At 30.8% G+C, this 19,249-nt stretch overlaps 1 protein-coding gene across 1 annotated transcript; it reads right to left on the bottom strand.

Moving 5' to 3' along the window:
• Positions 1-16,578: 16,578 nt before the first annotated feature.
• On the bottom strand, positions 16,579-18,246 carry LOC132719265 (sex peptide receptor-like). The gene has a single exon (XM_060703025.1). It carries the CDS (start codon positions 18,072-18,074, stop codon positions 17,004-17,006), a length of 1,071 nt encoding a protein of 356 aa, XP_060559008.1. The 5' UTR covers positions 18,075-18,246; the 3' UTR covers positions 16,579-17,003.
• Positions 18,247-19,249: the final 1,003 nt, after the last annotated feature.

The raw sequence follows: 19,249 nt of genomic DNA, 5'->3' as shown, positions 1-19,249 counted from the left end.
TTGACGGCACCGGACGGGCTAGCTAATCTTGGTTTACACTGGTCGCATTGGTAGAATCTGTTTTGAAGGTTGAAATAGGAAAACATTTCCAAAGAATCATTAAATATTTTTGTTTGGTCATCTTTTTGGTGAAATGGATAATTAAAACGTATGCAAAACTGACTTCCAGTTTTGTATATTCCAAACAAGAGCACGTTATTATTCAGTCATTAATAGGAATAGTTGAGAGAGTTAAATTATTTTAGTTCTTATCAAATTGTTTAGAAAAAGCTTGTTACGACTGCTGATATGAGCCGCGTCACGACAAAACCAACATAGTGCGTTTGCGACCAGCATGGATCCAGACCAGCCTGAGCATCCGCGTAGTCTGATCAGGATCCATGCTGTTCGCTTACCAACTCTATTACAAGTAGAGAAACTGATAGCGAACAGCATGGATCCTGATCAGACTGCGCGGATGCGCAGGCTGGTCTGGATCCATGCTGGTCGCAAACCCATTATGTTGGTTTTGTCGTGACGCGGCTCATATATTAATATATATTAAAACAGCTGCTAAATATTAAGATTGAAGAAAAAATGACAAAAAAAAATGAAACAAAAGCTCTGAAATGTACCAATACATACACGATTTTCTTTCTAGGGTCTTAATTATTATATTATATTATGAATATGAAAAAAAAAACATTATCCTTTTAGACATAGTTTTTATTAGAAGATTCGGTATTGTGTAATAAATTAGTCGTCATAGGAATAATAGAAACTGACATGTATATTCTACACTACCACCTGATGCATTAAAAATTTATTGTATCATGGTTTGAAGACCTTTCTGTCAAAAATGTGCCAGGGTAAACTTGTGTACCAATAAATGCCCAGTGTAGATATTAGTTACCAGCACTCCAGAAATCGCCCTGTCTGTGGGGGATAAAAAAGAGCATGCTCGTTGATTGGCTTTAGATGTTCTAGTGTTTACTTATTGTGACAGCATGGAAAGGGATAATGATAGACAAGTCATATTCAGATGCTTGTTTATTTGTAACATTTTTTCTGGGGTTTCAATTGTGACGACAGGGAAAGTGTTTTATTTTCACCGATAATACAAAAGGGGAAGAACATCAAACCACTAAGCAACCTGATTTATACTTCGGGGTTGGGGTTGGCGCTTTGCCTCCTTCGTACAAATAAGATGCCTCGTGCGTCGATGCTCTATCCATTACGTGTTTATATGTTATATCTAGTATAGTTTTTTTCAAGATCCAAATACTGCATTCGTTACTTATACTGTTTGACATGAATTGCAAATTAATTTCAAATTTATTATATAATGAATTTGTTTAGTAGTGAAAAATTGCATTTCATGTTGCTTCACTTTATGACTTTATTTATGTTGTAAACAGATGACTGAACCAGAAAAAAAACAAAGATTTTGTTTCGATTTACAAGGACATATAAGAATGTATGAAAAATACTATCGTTAACAAAGATAACTGTCGTTTATAGACATATTGCAATTATTGTCTTTCGTATCGTATTCGGATGAGTAAATATCCTTCCTGTATTAATAAACAATGATAAATTTCCCTTTTGCACCTCATTACAGCGTTCTTTAAGGACCACGCAAACTTCACATATCAACAGAACTGTTTAATTATTTAAATAATACAGTTTGCACCACGAGGCAATAAAAACGATGAAGTAATTTTCTCCTTTTTAAATTTTCATGTATGGAAACACATCCTCGTTGTGCAGAAAACCTAAAAAACTATTTCAACTTTCAATTGACATTGTGACGAAAACGATTTAAATTATATCAATAGCAGATTAAACTTCTTGAATATCATCTAGAAAACATACTAATAATTGTTTTCGGTACTATCTATATCTAGTTTTTGCTTTGTAGTATTTAGAAGTATTTGGTGTAAGTAGTTCTCGGATTCCTCGTGCTGGTTTCGCGGCGAAACTGTTCATTCGAGGTTTGCTACTGTACAAGAAAACTTACTTTGGTTCAGTTTATTCAAGGTCTAAACAAAAAAGAGTGTTGCTTCATGTAGTAACAAAACTGTCTAAGTTTTTTTATAATTATGTTGATAGAACATTTGTCTTTGAAGATATATTTTGTGTTTATTACATGGTAAAAAACTTTATTACTCATGTATTGTTGTGAGAAAATGCTTGACAACTTTGAAAGACTATTAAGTAGCAAACCGCCTTCTAACCCGGTATAGTCTTTGTTTTTCCTAGCCAAGTATAGCATATTATTCATTTGCGGACGAACGTAAGTGAGGAAGGAAATAAATGTATGAACAAACGCTAGTCGACTCATTTTTTTTTTTTGGTAAGGCTAAGACCACAATTGATATTGAGCCCTGGCGTTAGAGATAAATGGTGGTTTTTAAATTTTTATAAATTGATTTGAGGTATAAATAGCACATTGAAAGATAACTTTCTAGAACTCAGTTTTCTGTTTAGTCCATATATGACACTTATATCTTTCAATTTGCATTTTTTAGGCTGTCGTATTTAGTTATAGCATAAATAGCAGAATTAAAGTTTCCCTTATACGGTATATTCACTTTCCGTTTTAAGTTCTCATTTGTTAATTACATCTGTTAACTTACTATTTGTACTCAAGTAGAGGATTCAGAGGTAAAAACGTAAAAAATGGCGTTTTGAAAAGATATTTGTATGCTGATAACATCACTACATTAAGGCAAAAAAATGTAACATCATTTCTGTTAAAAATACTATGACATCATTGACGATTGATATGTAATCAACCATTTGACTCCCTCACAATCTAATCAATCAAATAAAATAACGTATGACAGATTGATCGCAAGTGATATGAATTTCTTTGGACATTATATTGTCAAAATATTTCCTAAGCACTTGTAATACTGCACATTTGTAACATGGATTTTCATTGGTCACTTGAGAGGTTTATATTACTCGCTGTGAGTTAATTATTTTAGTAATAACTTTTTGCTTTAATTAAAGAAAACAACATTTTGGTAAGGATTTTTTGGCAACTAATATTATCAATTATAAAGATTGTGACAGGCTATATGACACTATATAAATGGCTGTTTATCAAGAGCGATTTATGCGCCCCTGTGTGTTAATTTACCAGTTTTAATGTTTGCATATTGTAATGCTCATTATGAGTATAATGACGTTCTACCAACGTCGTTACACCAACAACCGTTAAACGTATTCTGTTCGTTTTTTATAGCTACAACTCTTCACACATTTGTTTTTATGAATTATATTTAAAATCTTTAAAAACACTTAATATCGGTAATTTCGCGTGACCATGAGATAAATAAAAACACACACATGTCACCTTTGTGCCACTGTACAAAGCGCAAGAATTTTTGTAAAATTTTCAATTTTACGGAATCATACGAAGGAAAAAGAGGACGCATTCAAAAGGTTCGACGAAGCTTTACAGTAAGGTCTAACACTCATGCTGTTAGTGAAATACTGTGAGTTATGTAGATTTAAGTTCACGGACAAAAACCCAGTGTTTCACTGGTTAACACAGAACATAAAAATAAACTACGTTATCGTTTCAATGAAAATTGTGTCTTCTTCTTAAAGTCAAAAACGTTTATACTCAAATTCGAAATTGATAGTAGGATAGTCACAATGACGTTCAATGCTAAAAAGGAATGTTAATTTAGAAACAGATAAATGTCACGCGAGAAAAAATATCGAAAGAGTCTTATTATGTAGCATCTTTATAAACCATATCTTCAAATTTCAGTATTAGTACAGTTGACATTTCCTTAATTTATAAGAGAATTATGAACTTTTTGATACAACATGTTTTTGAAAAGTGCTGCTTTAAGGCAAATGCTTAATCAATGAAAAATACTATCTGCTCCGTTACCAAACACGTTTTACATTCCTTTTAATAATCTAAATATGACTAAATGCCAAAAGGTTATTAGTCAGGTAAATAGAGAAATTACAAAAAAACCCATTTCATTAAGAATTAAGTGCAGAGATTCTCATCGTCAAAAAAATAAAAATAAAAGCGCTCTCTATATTTGAAATAACTGTTGTTTAGAGTTCTGGAATTTTTTGCTTCTTTTTGCGGTTAATCCAAAAATAAATTTGTTTTATAAAGATTACAAAATGAACCTGTTAATCAACAGCTACATTTTTTTTCAGCATATGGGATATCAAAACCTTTAAATGAAAACGAAATCCACCATTATACACTTCTGTATTGACCTATTCCAGCAGTTATATGTATGATTTCAAACTGTATTGCTCTACTCTACAATAGCAGGCCAAAATGTGATTTACAGAGTTCAAATTGCACACTGTACGTTTACACTAAGATTAATTACCTAGCTTACTAACAGACACTTATTTTTTGCCGATGGGCATATTCGCTACCACGAGAAACAGCAATGAATATAAAGTTAAACGCATTCATACTACTATAGCATTGCAAATAATACACACAATAAAGACTTTCTAGACTAACTTCAAAATGATAATTATCTAATCTCAATACATAAACATAGTAAATAGGAAATAGTATGAGTGCATCTTGCAGGTGGTAACCCAATTACGAATCATATTTTCTTCATATATTACAAAGGAGTAAAATGCACTTGCAAACTTCCTTAAGATTAAAACATCATCTGAGGTCACCTACTTAACACCAAACGATTCCCTAATGTAATGTAATACATAACTCATAATATTTCGACATTATGTAAAATGTATCTATTTATTATTGTGCAAACCGTGTTGGACTGCATATTGCGTAAGACATGACTGATAACGCAAACTTTGCACATGATTGATTATTAAGCCAACCTGTTACACTCAGTATAACTGCACAAATCCAGTACAATGTATGAGCATTTAGCATGTTTTTAGCTAATAAGAAACTAAATGAAGTTGAGAAATAAATTCTATTTAATTTTCTTTACTTAAGTCACAGCATTTATTTTGAAGAGTAATTTAATTAAAGGTATAAATAAACTGTCTTTTCAAATAGATTAATTAATTTCTGATCATATTGTTCCGCGGTAATTTCCACGGTAACGGATTACAATTCATTATAAAATTTTATTAAATGTCAATGTTTAATATAATTAATTAGCAAAACAGAAAACCCCCATGATAATGCAAGAGAAATACTTTTGTTAAAAAATGATATCAAATTAAAAGGAAATTGGTAATTAACTGAATATCGATCGACATAATTATCCTTCTTTTAGCACAAATGGATTTTTATCATTAACATTTTCTTGTCCATTTATCTCTCATTCAGAAAAAAATGATTTTTTCTATCGGCTTGGTTTATATGAAATATAATAAAATGTTCAAACATATGCAAGTGGCAATGTCCCTTCTTTAACTTGAGAGCAATTTTTGAATGTTCAATATAACAGACCATACAATGTTACATGATATAAATATATAAATAACAGTTCTTTTAGCTTTAGGAGTACAATTTTCAAAATATCTAACTATGAGATGATCTTAGCAAAGATAAACATTGCATTTTATATACAAGCAATATTGACAAAGTATGGAAGCATTAATTACCTAAGTTTGAATAAATATTTGAAAAAAGTCCTAAATCATATCGGGAAAATGCTCTTGCCTGACAGATATTTGAAATACACATGATCTCTTGAACTGTATCACCGACAAGGAGCTAGTCAGTCGAAGGCAATATCAACTCTTTTCTTTTACATTTTCATTTGTCTTCTTGAGAGCAAAGAACATCACATTTTCCAGCACTCTGTGCACACAGTCAATGATAGAAAATTTCTCAATGTTCTTCATTTTCATTGTGTGGCAAAAACTGGATGAACTCTTAAAGAAAGCGTCTAGCACGTAGTAATTTAAGTCATGTACGCTTTTATTCGTGACTTGATACGCAAACGTCTGTAAAATTAACGTTTCAGGTATCTAATAATCCTTCCAAAAATTACATATGATCGCATGTTCTACTCGTCAAATATCCTGGGTTAGAGCGTCGGCTTTATAATTCAGGGGTTCTAATCTCGGGCGAGACAAAATTTCTTAACGACAATTAATCTCGGAAAGTGAGTCTATCGGTCATTTGTCTGCGTCAGATATCATGTGGGAGACCGTAAGTTGGTCAACTGCAAAATATTTATAAATTTTACTCGTTAGTTATTTAGGAAAGCTGTTTTGGTGGACCGGCCACCGAGATATGACCAAAAACATGTGTTAAAAACGACGAATTCTTTAGACAATTAAACGGCAATTATATTAAGGGGTAAATCGGTTAAGAGAAGGTTATAAAAATCAGCAAGGAAAATGCAGTAACAGCTCAAAGAAACAGGATAAAAAAAAATTATTTTTTTTTATTTTTCAAAAATTATTAATTCGATCAAGTAAGTAATATAGCATTTGCAACAAGCACAACATGATGAACATATTTCCTTTCATATTTCTTAAGAAAAACGAAAAACAACCGCAAAATAATCAAATATGTTTTACATAATTGAATTAAACTATTTCCCTCGGGTAATGCAATGTCAAGTTAACCGGGAGAAAAAACCACAAAAACTCAATTATCAGTTTAGCACAATTACAAATCCGTATGGTATACATTGATTACGCAATTAGATTCAGTTTATAAAATATTTCTATCTTTTAAACGTCTTGATTTCTATCTTTCAGTTGCACTCTCTTTCTAAAACCTAAATATTTATGCGTTCTTCTTTGACACGTTGGGTGTATTAATTGATTTTCTTTTCTCACTGCAAAGGTAGACAGATTAAATGTTAGATTTGTACATCATTTGCTTCGTTTAAATTACTACTTGTGCCCTTGTTTTTGTTTGATGCCCTTAAGGGTTCCTTGCCGGTGGTCCTTTGCTGCTTGTTTTGTTTGGGGATGCGTTCAATGAATGCCTCCCTTCCTTGTTGATGTTTGTTTCATAGTTCATCTCTTTCTTTGTTTGCATTAAGCAACCAGTTATTTCTAATGATGTGATATAAGAAAACATTTTATAATTCTTAATTAATTACATCATGTCTATTTATGGACAAAAAACAATAAAGAGTAAACCTTTCAAGTATACTGATTACTTATACAAAATTGCAAAATTTCAAAAAAATTCTAATCGTATTCTTGACGATAGTTTACAAAACTTGAAGCGTGATGTTTATCTTCTAGGTTAACACGATTTTGAAGTTCAAAGGCATTAAAAATTTCGTTCGCATAATACGTGGGCGTTTCATCTAGTCAAACGTTTTTTTCGTCAATCGATTAGGGTTAACAGAATCAGTTAGATAGGTAATTCTTTATCCGTTAACCTTAGTCTTAATTTTCTTCACTGCATAAGTTTTGTTTAAATACCATTGGGGTAACACAAACAAAATTTCATTCTCTCTTCAATAACTTGATCTCTTGATAGACATGTATATTTACAAGAAGCAAACATAATTTTTAACGAAATAAACTTTTTCAAACATTTGAACATAGAATAAATTATGTTTATGTTTCATTTCTCGAAAGAACAATGGTTGTAAAAATATTATTCAATAACCTTTTCGGTGTAACTAATGTACATGTCACAAAGACGGATTCACTTTCTAAAATAATTAACTGCTCATTTGACATGTATAAATGCTTATTATCTGCCATGGTAGCAATTTTGATGGTGGTTCCCAACATATTATATATAAGATAAGATTAAATTATTTCATAATTATATCGTCTACATATAAACTGTTAAAATCTTTACATTAATATTTTACTACCTATGTATAAAATAATTCCAAAGTGAGTTTATAAGCTAATAGCTTCCTGCACAATCGAACTAAAACAAATTCTGTATAAACCAATGATTTGACAATTCACTTTAATCAGTTATTTATATTGATTTCTCCATATTTTGTCAATTTTATTATATAGAAATTGAATCCCAAAACGCTTACTCTATCCATTGCAATGCACTCAGTATTTAACATTTTTCAATATAAGAAATCTGAATAATTTTACCTCCTTATTCGATAATCTGTTAGACAAGCTTACTTATTTACAATAATATACACAAGAAATTCAATAATATTGTATTCTAAAATGACAAACTAAATTGACATTTTCTGTTCCGGATCTCACGATATTTTACATTGTCTACTATATTTTCCTGGAAAATCGAATGAAATAAACTGTCAAAAACCAGTCACGTAATAAAAGAGATGACCTCCAGATTTCCCCTGTGACATATAATTATAGCTATCGAAAGAGTAAGAGAATTATCTCGGGGAATTGTTTGACATGAATAAATGATAGGCCCTCTTGTCTTACTACAAACACGCTCTTTAGTGAGAAAACAATAATTTATGTGTTTTCCATGTACTTAAACTATGATGATAAATGAACAATTACTTTTATAAAAATAACCTTCTCCCTTAATGAGGAGTTTACTCCGGAAGACGATATTCAAATTTTGTTTGATCATGTCTAACATTTTCTTGTACATGTACATAGACATCCAAAAAGTCTGGTAAAATATTAATTTTTACCGTAAAACTTATCAGACCAACGGCTATTTGTAAGTATTCGTTCATGCATAAACAACTACACAGAAATCTCGGATATCTAGTATCAAGTCGTTATACCATTTTGCGTAACATTAACATTTCATGTTTACATTTGCTTAAGTCATTGTTGACTGTTTTAAAAGATAAATAACTTAAGATGTTTGTTGATTGGCCTTAGTTAAGTTAGTGTAAGACCGGAAAGGTGTATATAGTTAAAAAATCTCGAATATGTGGAAATGGTTCGGCAAAGGTTGTTCAAGCAATTAAAGTAAAGATTTTCACAACTACGCTACAAGCGTCATAAAAAACCCTTCCCCACCACCTCGGCCTATGCGGAATTAAGTTGTATAAAATGCCAAGATAAGAATCTCCCTCGCTTAATAAGCATAAACCCCAATTGTATTAAGAAAAAAATAAGGCTTTCAACAGTCGAGGTGTTTCTATTAACCTAACCTTGACAGTTGTACTAAGAATCCGGTATTGTGTCATTTCGAAAGCAAATAAGACATATTCAGTGGTCTGAATAACTCGTTGAAGAATATTGACGTTCATAGTTTAACGACAATTTTTACCATTGTCTGAATGCTTTGGAAGAAAAAAATCAATAGTCTATATCACTTTTGTAAAGTAGAGAAAAAGCCCAAAGCGATAAAATTGAAGAAATTATAGGTTTGGGTTGATTGAGCCTGTCCATGAACCGTAGTGGTTAATGAAAGCTAACGACTATGCCCACTAACACCGGTTTAAGCAAAATTAAACATTTAAACATAAAATTCTAAATAATGTACTTGATACACCTTACATGAATCCTCCTAATTTGTTTTACTTCTAAAACTTAAGAAAAATTTTCTGGATTTTTAAAAAAAAAATCACGAGGTTGATAAACGAACACTTATATCGTTTTTCTACAGAAAATAATTGGACAATACTGATATATCAACTCATATAATTCGGTAGATTGCTTAAAATTTGCTTGATAGTCTTTTCATATACACGTAACTTGTAAGCTTGGTGTACATTAAAAATTACTTAAGATGGTAATGAGTCTCAGTATATGTTTGCATTTGTTGTGAATGATAAACTTATCAGGAAATATATGGCTTGTTAGGGCTAGGGGGCGTGAGAAATGTTGCACTTTTTCATTATTCTCGTGTACAGATTCAATCGAACCGACTCTGCAGTTTTCATGTAATTTTGTTATGGTCTATGCTTCCGAGGGATCACCTTTTTTCCAGATTATGTTAAGAAGTCAATTTACTAAATTATATGATATTTTTTCAGATTGCATTCATCGAGTTTAAAATGATACACTTACATCACTTGAGTAATAAGAGATTAATACACGGCAGAGTAGGGCCGGAAGGTGATAATCGGCCCGCAAAATGAATAATGGCCCGAGGGCTTCAGCCCCAGGGCTTTATTCATTTCAGGGCCGATTATTCTGGCACAACTATGACGTGTACACTACTGTAGAATCTAGAAACAAGTTTCATTTTCATTTTTTAGGAATGAATTTGTCCTATAATTTATTTAAATTTCAATAGTAGATCTAATAAAACTGTGTTTGTGCGAAATACGCTTAAGCTCTCATAATAAAATCAAGCGATTCGTGCTTAAAACCTTCTTTCATTTTTACAGTTTACTGTTTGATGACGTAAAATATGACGTCATTGTTTCAGTTTGTGCACATGTTCAGCGGGCTGATAACTAGTTCTCGGACCGGGCCGCAAACTGATAACAGGTCACGTGACACTCATAATCAGTTGAAATCATAGGCGATTTTGTTACTAAATATAGTAACAAGTGTATTAATAACTGGATAAAAACCTTTTTATTTACCAGAACTAACAAGATATTTTTTTCTGAGTTTTTTTTATCTCATTTACTACATTCTATACAAGTTTATTCTATAGTTGGACTGTGTCAATTGTTCTCGTGTGGAACACGGATTTATGACCTTTGCTAAAATAATTGGAACCATCATGTGTAAATGATTACACCACCTGATACATGTGATCGTTTTTATTGTTATGTACATTCCAATAATAAATGTTATTTTAATTAATTATGTTTTATCAGTTTCAGCGTTTCATATTTTATAAAGATATAAAGTAAAAATGATACATTACAAGGAAAGGCAGCTTGTCTTAAGACATCGTTAACAACATTGCTATAGAAAATTGTATACCAATAAATAATTTATAAAAACTTTGAAGTACGTTTATTTTAATTTGTTAACGTATGCTTGATTATCGCTTTTCGAACCTATTGTATTCCGAAGCTTTAAAGCACAAGTTAAAAACAAAAACACACACAAAAAATCCCCTGTCACAGATTGAGATGAGTGTTATTGGTTTAATCAAATGTCATTGATAGATGGTTGTAAACACATCTTTGATGTTTCTTAATTCAAAATTTTACCATTTTATGTCCTGCTCAAGCCGGTGCTTTGGAGCGAAGACGGTAGATTGCATTTTTCAGTACCGTCCATGAACCAGCTCAATCAAACAAATCTGGAACAAATTTAATTTTGTCATTTTTGACGTGCTTAAGGGATTTTTAATTCCTCTCTATTTGTACTTTGACTGAAAACATTCTACAAACATTGATATATAGTTATCACTCTCTTTTTCAAGACGAAGAGAGAGATTGACGCCTTATCTTTTGTACGTGATTAAGCTCAAACGATCAACAGAACTAGGAAGCATAATTGTTTTTTTTCTCTCTCTCTCTTTCTCTCTCTCTCTCTCTGAAAAGAGTAATTTGTTCGCAATAGGTTTGATGACCTTGATTGGCCTGATGCCATTGTTCTATTTCGATCATTGTGTCACTTGTTTCAATGTTCTCCTCAGCTTCTTTGAACATGTCCAATATCAACATATCATGCGGTGATCTAGATGTGGAGTGATTAGTTGGTCATGACGCTCCGCCGCCGCATTGGATTTGGCTACTATGCTATTTTGCATCAAATTAATATGACATAATGGTCTGGATATCAATACAAAAATCATTGAAAATCATGGAAAAAATTGTCTTGTGAACTCCCTTACCCCTCAGACCAGACTGTACATTTGTGCTGTCTGGACCAAACTCTAAACTGTTGGTTGTTAAAAAGGGGACAGGGAAGGGGGGATATATGTCGAAGGCAACGTTTCCTATTGATTCGTGATTGCCATGACAAAATGTATTTTAAGACGTTCTTACATCACCATTATACTCCTTATTTCATGCCACCACTAGTCTATTCAGCTTTAACAAAATATCTTTGTATCACTTTGTAAACAGAACGGACCATTTCTTTTATTTATACATTCCGAGCATTTTTTATGTAATATGGGGTTTGTAATCTAATTATTATAAGCTTAAATAAATTACTTTAAACATCTTTTTTCAGCCTCCAGTTGTACCGATAACATTACGTATGAATTTGTTATGAGTCCTTACATGATTTTTAGTGAAAGATGAACGTCTCAATTCTAAATATCATTAATCATTCATGTTGTATGATGAGGAATGCGCTAACAGGGAAAAGAACTTATATGTACCAAAGGTATGTCTGGTTCTTCGAGTTATATTTCACCTATAACCTGCTGAATTTGTTTAATTGCTTTGCCCAGACTTTACAGGAAAAATCTTATATGTACCAACCGTATGTCTGGTTCTTCTAGCTATATTTTACCCCATAACCTGCTGTATTTGTTTTATTGATTGCCTAAATTGTACTTAAGAACAGTCCATTCAATTTTTGAAGGATTTCATTATTACAATATTGAGGACCAATCTACTAACAGTAAAATGTCTGGCGGCATATTGGTAGGATAACCTGGATATCCCGGCTTCCAACACTTTTAAGTGTTGATAACTGAGTACCGCTCAAGCCGGTGCTAGAGGATGTAAGGGATGATGCACTTTGTCATTATCTTTCATGTACAGACTCAATGAAATCGAGTATACAATTATAATTTTCTTTTGTTGTTATAAATGTTTCCGAGGGATCCCACTTTCTCCAGATTTTTATACTTGTTGCAAAGGCTAATCACTTTCGGTCCAAATATCATCAAGATATAAAAGACTCAGGCGTGAAGAATTCAGAGTGCTTTCATCGTAGTGAAAAGAGTAAAATTTTTATGTTGAAGGCCAATCATTAATGATTTATATTTTTGTTAGAGACAAAATATAGATAAAACATATATAATAATATAAAACGGCGTCTCTTCATTATGTGTCATTGAAACATTTCTTGCTTATAAAATAAATCGCAGAATTCCTAAAGAAAATCAGAAATGTTCAAATGAAAATATTGCCAGCTCGGTTTTATTGAGTCTATTCATGGTCGGTACTGTAATGGTTATTTACCGTTTAAAGTGAATTTTAAAATATGACTGGTTTAAAAGATAATATCGTTTAACACTTAAACTTTTGAAATATAACTTTAACTATTTATTATCATTACAATGGCTTTACTCTATTTTAATGATATATTAACTTGTAGTTTACCTTTAATCTTTACTCATAATAAAAACCGCAAAGTGCCATTGACATTTCCTTGCCCAATTAACGGATGAAATTGAACCTGGTTTTAAATTAGTGCTAGAATATATTCTTTATATAGATTTTACGACGATAAGCGCTAAACTACTAATTGTAAAGCTATTGAATCAAATGGTGCAATAATTGTATTAGATTATCTAGCAGACCTTGTTTTTATGAGGGCAATAAAAGTTCTAAGGATATCTGTTTAATGCTATATCGATTTTTCATTCACCTGCACGCTCATTCCAAATCCAAACAACTCACGAATATTTAGTTTCTGGTTCTTCTTTTTATGTTTTCTAACTTAATGGTTGTCAGCAATATCGCAAAATGGTTGTCAGCTGACAACCATTATTTGACAGAAATATTATTTGACAGAAATATTATTTGACAGAAATATACCCATTCGGTTGTCAAGATCAAGATGGTTGTCAGCTAGAAGATAATCAGCAGTAATGTTAGACGGCTGTCACCAATATGGCTACATTGTAGTTAGGAGCGTTGCTTGACAGTTGTCAGCAATACCGCTACACGGTAGGCAGAAGTACAACAAGACGGTTATCAGCAAGATAAATAGACGGTTTGAGCATTTTCGCCAGATGGTTATAAGCAGTTTCGCTAGAAGGTTGTCAACAATTTCGCTCAATGATTGTCAGCAATACCGCTTGATGGTTGTAGCCTGTATCGCAAAATGTTGTAGTCATTAACCCTTATCTTGTCGAATTTCTTAAAAGAACTTGACAAACTTAAGTTAGACTACGAAGATATTTTAATACAAATTAGAAGTTGGTCAGCTAACATTAAATTGGTCAGAGGCTGTTCTGACTCTATCCTTATACTGTACTTGTCTGTTCTTATATGAATGTTGGAACATCCGTGTCCTGTGGACACATTTACAGTTCTGTTTGAGATAATATAAATCTGTAAATCAAATTAATTTAATATTAATGGCGAAATACTCTCTTGCTTGTTTTAGTTTGGCATTGCTTTAATTTATTTAGTCTTTTATATTTCGTGTTGGTGGTGGGTTTGGGTGATTAACGCTTGTATTTAGAACAATTAAGAACTGCTGGAAATATGTTTTGAAGAACGCAACTGAAAATGTTAATATATTTTACTTATAGTTGATTATTCTACAGATGATGGATAATGCTGAATATGGTTTTGAAATTAATGAAAGAATCACAAAACTGCAACTATAAAGCTCATTACATACCCTCTACTTACATGATCAAATGCAACAGTGTCCCGCAAAAAATAAACCAAAGATATTTAGTGTTTCTATGGCACAATTTATATAAAAAGTGGTTTATGATAATAAAGAATATATCAAGGTTAAAAGCCAGCGTATGCATACACCATTGTAATAATGCACATGCAGAAACAGTAATTTATCACGTGAAAATATTCAATTCCTTTTAAAGCTTTCTTCCGATGATAAAACTTTTTTTTTGTAAAATCAATCTATTTTAACTAAGAAAATCATTTTAAATATATTTTCTAAATATCTAAACATTACACAATTGATTAGCGATGTCTTTAAAATGAAACACATTGTAAACTTTTGCCAGTTCATATCATAAGATTTATGTCAATTATAATTATTTTGAATGTTTTCCCAGATTTTTTTTGTAAGGAATGGTTAATCAAAAGCATTTAACTAAATAACTGAACTTGTTTTCATATAACTTCCACTATGTCTACCCTGTCTGTCTCAATTATAAACAAAACTAACTTTTTTCTTCTTTAGACAGTGTAACAGAATATTTATGTTACAGACGATTTATGTGTCTAATAAAAGTAATGTGCGTAATTATATATGTTTACTGTAAATAATTGTCTGTCACAATAAAATGTATTCAGGCGGTGAGGAATAATTTATTCGATAAAGAGTGCCTAATGCATGTTAACATAACCCATCTGCAATTTACTAGAAAATGTTTTCCATTAAACTAAAGGTAAATCGGTTTAAACGAGTTTATGGGTAGAAGGTACTGCGAGGGAAACCAAATATTCATGCTTAAATTGTAAGCTTAAACTAAAATTTCATAAAAGATTTTTCATTCTTTTGTTCAGCATTTATATGTGGTTATTTCTGTCTTTTAAAACGGGACTAGACAATATTTCAAAATATATTAAATGTCAACAATAAATAATATATTTGAAAATACTTCTTTCTTCATAGTATTTTCAAACTTCATATATATAACTTTAAATATGAAATAATGAGATCTTAAGTAATTTTCTATATGAATTCGATCTATTCACTACAGATTGATACAATCGCTGGAAAGAGAAATCTTTTCATGATGAAATGTTTATACTGGCGAGGATATATCTATTTTTTTCGATTTTTCGAAATTACCTACGGACAGTAAAATATACAAAAATCGTCAAGAAGCGTTCCTAACTTCCTATGTCCGAGTGAGTCAGTATATCTTAGTTGCTTGCTTTTATTCCTGTTAAATGTCGATTGTTATAAAATATAACATAACAGAACACTGCAGAAATAATAAATGAATGATAAGATAAATTAATAAATAAAAAACATAAATGAATAAATAAATAAATAAATAAATAGATAAAAAATAAAAATATGAAATTTAATAAACCAATCAGTCAATTAGTGAGTGGGTGTATGGAATTGAAAAAAAAAATGTTTGCAAAATATAAATAAATAAAATTATTTCTTAAACGACTTTAAATTAATGGATAATTTAATTAATCACAAAAAAGACTAATTCATTTTGTTTTTTCTTTCTTTTTTGTTTTAATTTGTTTAATTCAGCGTTTATCGAGCCAGTACTTTCACAGTATTCGTCAACCTTTATGCGATTTTATTTTGACTAAAGTGGTGTTCTTCTTCTATCTAACATGTTATAATTTCATGAATTCGAAAAGAATTTTTTCTAAAGAAAATTAAACGTCGAAAACTAAAGAAAAGCGTTTGTTTTCATTAAACTAATTATATAAAATACAGTGGGAAAATATATAATATAAGACTTTTCTACCGAACACTTTTAGTGCATAGGAATCATTGCTTGTTTCTTTTTTTTTTTTTACAACTGTAGCGTGTAAATAATTAAATTAAATCATTATTTCATTTTTTGTATTCTTTTTTGCGTGTTTGAAAAAAAGTGAAAAATTATAATTTATATATTATTATTTAGAAAATATTGTTATTGTAGAAATAATTCTCAAAAATAACACATCAGTATCATAGTTTCTAAAATTGATCCATAAATTGATTGTTTCAAAATACTGTGAATGCTAACAATAACGAAAACAAACTAACCAAAATATTAATAATTATAATAATTCGATTAAATGCACATTTAACCTAAAAATTATTCGTTTTTTTGTTTTAAGGAAAATGTTTACTTGTAATAAATTGATTATGAGTTTAGTGCGAGTAAGATTGTTTTCATGTGTAAAGTAGCAAGACGTTAACGAAGTGGTATTTTGTATTCCTTATTATAATAGTAAACACTATAACTTAACAAATTAAAAACATGGCTCTCAGCTGCAAGGCTTATGAGTTGTTTACAAAACAAACAAAAAGAATTAAATATTATTTTAGGGCCTCAATAAGCCTTTAATCACAGATGAATAATTAATGTATATAAAGTCATCACTAAGTGAGTGATACATTGTAGTGTTTAAGGATAACATCAGAATTGAAGCAATAAATACATAATTTTCTATCAAATATCAAATTTTTGTTCTATGAACAATCCATTCATTTTGTGAAATATTTAAGATGAAGTTTCAAATTCGTTATCCAAAAATTAAATACCGAGTTATTTTCTTTAAATTGAATCCTTTTTGTTATTAGCACATGTGACACATTTCACTTTTTATCCTCAAAAGAGTACATTGCACATGTGAGTCAACGTTTTCTTTTATCACGATATTTCATCTACACTTTAACATTTGTTTCAACGTTGTTCTGAATTTCATGCTCATTCCACAATAGATAAAAATATTCACTGGACAACTTAATATCACCATTATATTAGATATGCTTATTACAATTAATTTTGCATTCGATACATTATACAAATCAATTGCAGCTTCAACGGCATCTATAAATAAAACCACAGAGTTAGGAATTTCACAGAATAAATGTATACCAACCACCACAATCAACAGTAAAGTTGTCCTCACATTTTGTTTGTCTTGTTGATTAAGACCGTCACATATTCCCCTTCCTCTAAATAAACGTCTTCTGTTCATTCTTTGTGACGTCATTGATTTTATCAACAACGTAGTTAAAATCGTTAATGTGATGCATGGCAAAATTCCAAAGCACGTTGCACGTAGTATGAAATATACGTTAACGTATAATTCCAAATTCGGTTTAACCCAGTCGCGGAAAACTGTTATGCATCCGATATTGTTTGAGTTAAAATAATATTCTGATGAAATTGACTGATAAGCAAAGGCTGGTACAAAGTAAGTATCAAGAAACCTTCCGGCATGAGCAAATAGTCCGATGATATGTAAAATAACGACTACTTTTAATGCATTGAAATAATTTAATTTTGAACGCGCTCTCGGCACACATATGAAAATATATCTTTGTGTTGCCAAGGCAACTGTCTGTAACACAGATATATTATGAAACCCTGAAGCTAGAACTATTAATACTTGATACGGGAGACACCAGTCAAACGGCACTATTTCGTTATATTTTCCTAGAGTAAAAAAGTTGAAGAATACAGGAAAAATTATCACGCCGCACATCATATCACTGAAAGCTAGTCCAGCTAATATAACATTAGTTGGGGTGCGCATTTCCTTCTTTATCAGCACTGTTATAACAAGACAATTAGTGACTAAAGTCAACACTATCACTGGCGGAAGAATATATCCAAAAACTTCAGGATAACCTCCATAAAGTGGAAACTGTGATGAAAGATGTAATAAGTAGGAAATATCAACTGCATTATGCGTTGATAAAGTTGAATTAAAATATTCATCCATTCTTTCAAATAATTATTTTCAAAACTTCATATTTTGCAAAGCATCTGCATAGGTTTCTGTGCTATAATCCAAAACATTTATTTAACACAACAAATTTCCTTTACTAGTAGTTTTGTTTCTCTTTATCTAACATTGTCTGAAATTATCTGAGAGAGAATAAAAATTCGGCTTACACTCTGCAGCCAATATCCGATATGAAAACGTAAGTAGCGTGGTTAAGAAGACTGGCCACAATTTCCAATAGCTGCAAGAATATAATATATCTAACCACAATCAAACCTACTACAGGTGTTTTCTTGATATAACATTTTTCAGCAAGCGTTGATCTAAGTATAAATGAAATCTTATCGTTTTGATTTCCTGTATATATAAAAATGGTTTGAAGGGTATGAAATAATTTTCACAGTTTTTAACGAATAAAATGTATATACATATCCTTATATATTCGTTGTTAAAAAAATGTAAGAACTGTTTCAAACCCTTAAAACCGTATTAATTATTTCTTTTAAATGAATATAGTCCATTGTTAGAACTCGTCATAGCAGAACTAGTCTTTGAAATAAGACAGTTAATATATTTGAAAAAGGCTGTAAGTTGTAAGAAATTATTCAAAAATATCCTTTCTCATTTTACATATTTTTTATCGATTTTTAGTTGGTTAAAATCAAACTGAACACGGCATAGCAGTAATGTTTGTATTACATTATTGAGATAGTCTTAGAGACATTGACAAATTGATAGAAACACTAGCTTAATAAAAGAGCAGTCTATGTACATTTTGTGCTGGAATGTTATAGTGTTGTTTTAAGATTTTATTCATGCGCCTTAAACAAAATATATCAAAATAAAGTAAATTGATCTATATTTTCAATAGTTTTGAAGAAACACAAGTAAGTTCCTTTGATTAGACATATGCCTGATAAGCAGAGTTAACAAGCATTACCCAACTACCTAAAGAGTTCTGTTTGACTAGCTCTTTTTTACTTAATCAAAATAAGCAAGAACATCATTTCATTTCTCAGGGCAAATTACACTATTATTAATTATCATTATATTTTATTATAAGTACAACGTTTTCTGTAAGTAACTATAATTTACTTTATGGAAACATTACAAGTTTTAAAGAAGCGTAGGATAATACTTATATACGCGCGTGTGTTTGTACCTTCTTGCAA

The sequence above is a fragment of the Ruditapes philippinarum genome, unplaced genomic scaffold (genome assembly GCF_026571515.1).
Source record: "Ruditapes philippinarum isolate M1 unplaced genomic scaffold, ASM2657151v2 ctg7558_1_1_1_1, whole genome shotgun sequence".
In the NCBI taxonomy this organism is placed as follows: Eukaryota; Metazoa; Mollusca; class Bivalvia; order Venerida; family Veneridae; genus Ruditapes; species Ruditapes philippinarum.
Note: the sequence above shows the minus strand (reverse complement) of the source record. Positions and strands in the feature narration are given on the sequence as shown.

What these genes read in the sequence shown, in the direction of transcription:
- LOC132719265 (XM_060703025.1), bottom strand. Translation starts at nt 18,074, where the DNA reads ATGGATGAATATTTTAATTCAACTTTATCAACGCATAATGCAGTTGAT.